General features: G+C 58.7%; 1 protein-coding gene across 2 annotated transcripts in view; it reads right to left on the minus strand.

Moving 5' to 3' along the window:
- ZCCHC24 (zinc finger CCHC-type containing 24) overlaps positions 1-4,034 on the minus strand; it is a 61,987-nt gene extending 57,953 nt beyond the window's left edge. The window contains exon 1 of one of the 2 annotated variants that reach the window (XM_004273034.3): positions 3,587-4,023. In XM_004273034.3, coding sequence (XP_004273082.1) covers positions 3,587-3,832 — 246 coding nt within the window. In that variant the 5' untranslated portion in view covers positions 3,833-4,023. Of the gene's footprint in view, positions 1-3,586 lie in introns of both variants that reach the window. The other variant, XM_033433991.2, reaches the window with a different exon arrangement.
- Between the last annotated feature and the right edge of the window lie 1,966 nt (positions 4,035-6,000).

The following is a 6,000-nucleotide window of genomic DNA, read 5'->3' on the forward strand; positions in this document are numbered from 1 at the left end:
GAGCCTGGAGATGTTCTGTGCCAAAAATGTAATCCAGTCAAATAGGTATGCAAAATGTTGGGTTGAAGAAGAAAGGTTAGCAGGTTTTGGTACTGCAGGACTTCTCAGAGCCTTTACTGTGTTAGCATGGTGTGTTTCCAAGGGAAGGACAGTATGCTATGTTTCCCAAATGTATCTGACCCCAAAGCCCTTCCCCCAACCTCCACAAAGTATCACTTGACAGTAGGGCCACATCTTCAAGTCACATCTGGCCCTGGAGGAAGAGGGAAGGAAAACAGTTGCCTTAAGCATCTGACCTGGAGTGGGACAGCTACATCTCCTTTGAGGGGGTACAGGGACTACCCGGGAGGGGCTCTTGGCATCCCTCTGAGGTTCCTGAGAGCTAATGCTCAACTTGGGGTAACTCTACTTTTCTGGAGGTGGAGTCCCACAGTCCCCACACTGCTGTGAATTTAAATTCCAAACAAAGCCTGGCAGGGAAGACACCCCCCATGCCACCCACCCCCCACTCCCTCTAAGATCTGGCTTCCTCGGCCAAGGGCCTCACAAGTTTCCCTCCAAAGACATATAGTTGTTGCCACAGATCAGGGGTTGAAACAGGGGTTCACAGGGCCCGGTTTCTAGACCCAGAGGCCTTTTAAAAAACTGCGCCGAGTACCTGTGTGTGCTCCGGCCTGGCAGCCTTACCACAGACTGAGAAGCCGAGGGGTCCCCACAGGCATCCGAGTCGCGTCCTGGGGTCTGTCCTGCACTTTGCCCGTGAACTCTGCCATCTCCCCCTCCGCTCCCAGGGCCAGTGCTCCACTCAGAACCCTTGGCTTTTCTTCAGCTTCCAGAGCTGAGGTTCCGGGGCACAATGGGCTTCTGTGCCCCCATGTCCTCACACCTCCCCCCGCCCAAAGCCCAGCTGCATTCATGGTGTTTTGCTATTGTGGTGGGAGCAGCCTGGGGTGGTGCAGGAGGGGGTGGGCCCTTGGCACAGGGACCGGTGCAGACAGGCCGTGGTCAGCGGTCAGCATGCAAGTCACATCCGCAGGCACTGCCACCGGGCCTGCCAGGCTTTGCACAGAATGGCGACGCTCCTGGGCCCCTGGGTCCCTTCGTAGAGTCCCCTCCAGCCCACACACGACTTGCTTCCTGCCCAACAAGCCCCTTGGTGGCATTCAGGTGGGGGGTATTTTTCCTTGTTCTCTCAACCAGTTGCTATTCTGGAGCCATATTAGGTCACCAGCTAAGCCCTGGACACAGGAAAGGCCTGTCCCCAGGAGCACAGCTGGGGCTTCAAGAGGGTTTAGGAGGCAAAGCGGGTGGGGGGTGAGAGCGAGTGAGTCTGAAGCCAAGAGAGTCTTCCGGAAGTCAACAGGCCCAGCCCTCCGGCCCCTGCAAGGAAGCCCCTCTTACCTCCCTAACCCAGCCTGTCTGTAGGCACATCCTCTCCTGTACAGCTCTCAAATCCCATACACGTCACCCTGGGGGAGAGCAGAGACTACATTTTACAGATAGGTAAACTGAGGCCCAGACAGAGACGAGGGTTCCTCCAAAGTCAGATCGTGAGAGACTTTCTTCCACCACTGCTCTAGATAACCTTTACCAGCTCCTTCTACAGTGGCCCCAGCAAAGGAATGTGCCTCTTCATGAGGACATCGAGGTAAACAGCAGTGAAGTGACAAAAGGCAGGTCTCACTGAGACTTGGGTGGGATCCTGGATGCCAGAAATTTCCAAGAGGAGGCACAACAGCCTGCCCTCACAGGGGACTCCTGATGGCCCCAAACTCCCAGGCCATCTTAGCAGAGACCCACATGGTGGGACAAAGCCACCATAGGGTGGGAACAGAGGGAAGCCAGTAGAGGCTGATTAGGGGACTCTCACTTGACCCGTGAGTCGTGGTCACCCTCCTGCCTTTGAGCTCCCACAGGACCCCCATGAAACCACCCACCCTTCACATGGGTCTGTCTTCTAATCTGGGGCTCCCGCGAGACTCTGGCAGAATCCCCAGGGGGCCACACAGAGCTCAACAAATGTTTGGTAAGAGAACAAACAACTGACAAGACCCAGGCACCGTCCTGCAAAGCCCCTGGTCACAGAAGCCATTCCCTGAAGAGGCGGCAAAGTCTCTTACAAGAAAGAAGATTCCCAGCCAAGAACAATTCCTCACGTGGAGAGAGTGCTTTACAGTTTACAAAGAGCTCTGGCATACAAATGCTCTCGCCTGGCACCAGATAGTGCTTTCCAGACTCATCTCCCCCAGCAATGCCTGACTAGCCCAACACAGGTCAACCAGCCCTCCTCTCTGCTGGCCTGCCATTGGCCCATCTCTAGGCCTCAGGCCAGCGATTTACATGTCCATGTCTCCCCTAGTCAATAATGGCAGAGGGGAACACATTATGGGGCCAGAAAGGGCAACCCTCTGTCTTCCCCACCTCCATCCCCAGCACACTGGTGTATACACAGGCCTTCACCCACAAACTGTCAAGTGTTCTGACTCTCCCGAAACTAATTGGTGTGCCCAGGTCTAGAAGGAAAGTGCCCCTCGTGTGTGTCCTCTCCCCTGCCCCTTCCCCCTGCACTTTTGCAGAGAGAGCTGCCAGAAGGAGAGTGAGTGAAGGCCACAGAAGGGTGTCTGCAGTTCCCAAATGAGGCAGGAGTAAGTGGGAGTGGGGCCCGGGAGGAGTCCAGCTGAAGCCAGAGAGGGTGGTATTCGGGAAGGCTCTGAAGACCTCTCAAAGGGGCTGGGAGGTCCTGGCAATCTGTGTATTTATCTAGCTGGGGGAAGATGCACTGCCCCTCCGATTCTGTAACTGAATCCACCCAACAGGCAGACTTTGCAACAGCAGCCGGCCCAGGTTTCTGGAGAAGGCACTGGGCAGCTGGAACCTCTCCCCCTATCTAGCCCCCCTCCCAAGAGCTCAAGAGGATTTCCCTTTCATTTCCTTCCAGGCTGGGAGGGCGGGGGACAGCGCAGTCTGTGGGGTCAGGCCCTCAAAAACCACTTCCTATGTGGCTGGGGGAGGGCGAGCGGCTGGAGGATGTATCTGGGGGGTCCCTGTGTGAGAAGAGAAGAAAAATTCTCCGGGCTAGTCACTGCTCTCCAGGGTGCCCTTCGGATCGGGAACCACCGAAGTCGGAGGAGAAAAGATTTTAGGCCCCTCCAGAGGAACTCGGAGCAGAATCCACACTCTCCGTCCCAGCCAGCGGTGGCCGAGAGGGGGATGGGGTTGGGCGTGGGAAGGACACTTGGAAGGGGCTCCCTGCACAGGCCGCGCCCCGGCCGTCTGGAGAGAATCCGGAACCCACCCTCCCAGCCGGGCCCCCCCAGTCCCCTTGGAGCAGGGCGCCCCGGGCTGGGAGAGAGGGCAGGAGGGCCCCGCCCGCGCCTGAGTAGCTCCGGGCCGGGCTCAGCTGGGAGGTGACGCGCTCCCGGCGCCCCGGGGACTTCGGGCGGCGAGTTTGGCAGAGCTGAGCGAAGCCAAGCCAAGCAGGGCCGGGCAATACGGAGCCGGGCCTGGGCCAGGCCAGGAAGAGCCGGGCAGATACGAAAAGGCCCGGCACGGTCGACTGAGGGCGGGGGCGCGCAGGGGCACCCACCTCTCCGCGCTGCAGCTGGAAGAAGCTGTTGAGATAGCTGGAGTGCAGGGGCGAGCCCAGCTGCTCTGGGCGGCCCTTGCCGAAGGCCAGCTCTGGGGGCGCGGCGCCGGCGGGCGGCTCGGGCCGGAAGGCATCGAAGGCGCTCGCCTGGTGCGTGTCCTGCAGCGACAGGTAGACCCAGTTGAGCAGCTGGGCCGGCTGGTACACCGAGGCGGCGCTCGTGTCGATGGCCGACAGCAGGCTCATTTTGCGGCGACGGTGCCGGCCCCCCCCCCCGGCCGCCCGCTCGCGCCCCCCCGGAGCGGAGGGGCGGGCACCGGGGAGCCTGCGCCCACTGCCGCCGCCCGAGCCCCGACGGCGATCGCCTGCACCCCGCGCTCAGCCCACAACCGCCGCCGCCGCCGCCGCCGCCTCCCCCCAACTGCAGCCGCAGAGCGCGCGGGCGGAGGAAGGAGGCAGCGAAAGTTGGGCAGGAAACTTTTGGGCCCGCCCCCTCCGATCCGCCCACCCCGCCCCACGAACCGCTATCTGCCTCAATTCTGACCCCTTCAGGGGCCGCTCCCGGGGTGGGGTTCTCCGAGGCCCCGCCCCTCCTGGAGCCGTCCTCGCTCTCTATTGGCTGTCTCATTGAATATAGAGTGATGGGGCGGGGTGGGCGGGGAAAGAGAGCTCATCTACATATGTAGCACGGTGCGGGCCCGCCCATTGGGCGGCCCCCTAGCAGGCCCCGCCCCCTCCGTGCGGCCAACCCAGCTCCCCCACCCTACAGGAGCTCAGTGCTGCCCGGGCCTGATCAATCCCGTCTCGCCTTGCTCTCAGCTCTCTTCTGTCTCTCTTTCTTTACAAATCCTTTCCAATTATTTAATTTTCACTGTTTTTTCCCCTATTTTCCTACCTTCCACATACTCTATCCTTTCTCTCAGACTAACATCTCCTGTGTCCATCATCTGTCTGTCGGTTTCGTCGTCTTTCTCTATGGATCTGTCTCTGAGTCTGTCTCTGTCTCTGCCTCTCATCTTTTCTACTTTCGTCTAGTCTGATGTGTCTCCCTCTCCTTCCCCTCTCAGGCCGAGAGACACGCGCGCGCGCGCGCACACACACACACACACACACACACACACACACATCTCCCTCCCTCTCCTCGCTATTATCGAAGGACCCTCCCCCTCCCACTTAATTCCTTCCATCTGCAGAATCGCTTTGCAGGTCGGCTCAGCCAAGGGGGGCCTGGGTTCCTGTCCCAGGAAGGACTCCCCGCCCCCTTCCCTCGTTCCCCCTCCCCCTCTCTCTTCTCCTATTTCTGCTCTGGGTCCGCCTCACTTCTCGCCCTTTTCCTCAGCCCGGACCCCCGGCCCCAGGCCGCGCCGGTGTTTCTGCGGGTCGCCAGGACCCTAGATGGGTCTGGGGGATCTGGGGAAGACGACTGCCACTCACCGCCCCAGGACGGCCCAGCTAGTCCAAGTATGCCTGAGGGGAGCCCCCGCCCCAGCCTCCGCCTGCGCCCAACACACCCCGAAGCTCCAGGGGGGCTTCACCCTCTCAGACTGGGGTAGTCTTCGGGCACCTGCACTGCGCCAGCGCCAGGAACCTAGCGGCGAGGCGCCCGGAGGGGGCCGGAATCGCCTCTCCAACCTCAAACCTGGCTCTGGAGCCATTCCCCCCGGCGTTCAGGTGCCAGCTCGGCTACCTTCCAGATGAGTGGCCTTGGCGTGGCGCCTGACCTCTGCGAATAAACCTGTTTTCTCTTCTGTAAGATGCGGAGGGTCACTGTCCTACCTCTGGGCATGTTTGTGAGCTTACCAGTTTGAGTTTAGTAATCAGAAGATATTCCATAAGGGTCAGCTCTCTGCCATCCCCGCCATGAGGATTTCTCCCACGACTGGCATCGGCACACATCTGTGGATGCTTGGACCTGAAAGGACTTCAGTGATAACCAAGTGCTACCCTTTCCAACCATGTCACCGAGCAAGTACCCCTTGGATTGTCTTCTGTCTCATTTGATCAGGTTTTCAAAGATTTTGTCTATCCAACAATTTGTGATTATTAGGACAAATGATAGCGCACACACCAATCATATCTTAATATTTTTATTCATCCGAGACACATCTCTACAGTACTCTTTATATTTTAAACCTATTTGTTTAAAAAGAAGGTACACACTTGTTAGGAACTGTTCTAGCCATTTACTTTTGGAAACATTTGGGGTCATCTCTGGAACTCCGATACTGTCTTTAAGGTTCCAAGGTGGGGGGCTGGATAGGATTTGGAACCACCGATCTAGACTTTGCCTAAATTTCACAGAGAAAACTGCTGGTCAGAGAGGGGACATCTTCCAATTGCACAGGAAGTTGGGGAGCCCAGAGGAGACCCCAAGTCTCCCAGCACCAGCCCAGAATTCTCTGTCTTTGGCCCCC

The sequence above is a fragment of the Orcinus orca genome, chromosome 14 (genome assembly GCF_937001465.1).
Source record: "Orcinus orca chromosome 14, mOrcOrc1.1, whole genome shotgun sequence".
NCBI classification, from domain to species: Eukaryota; Metazoa; Chordata; class Mammalia; order Artiodactyla; family Delphinidae; genus Orcinus; species Orcinus orca.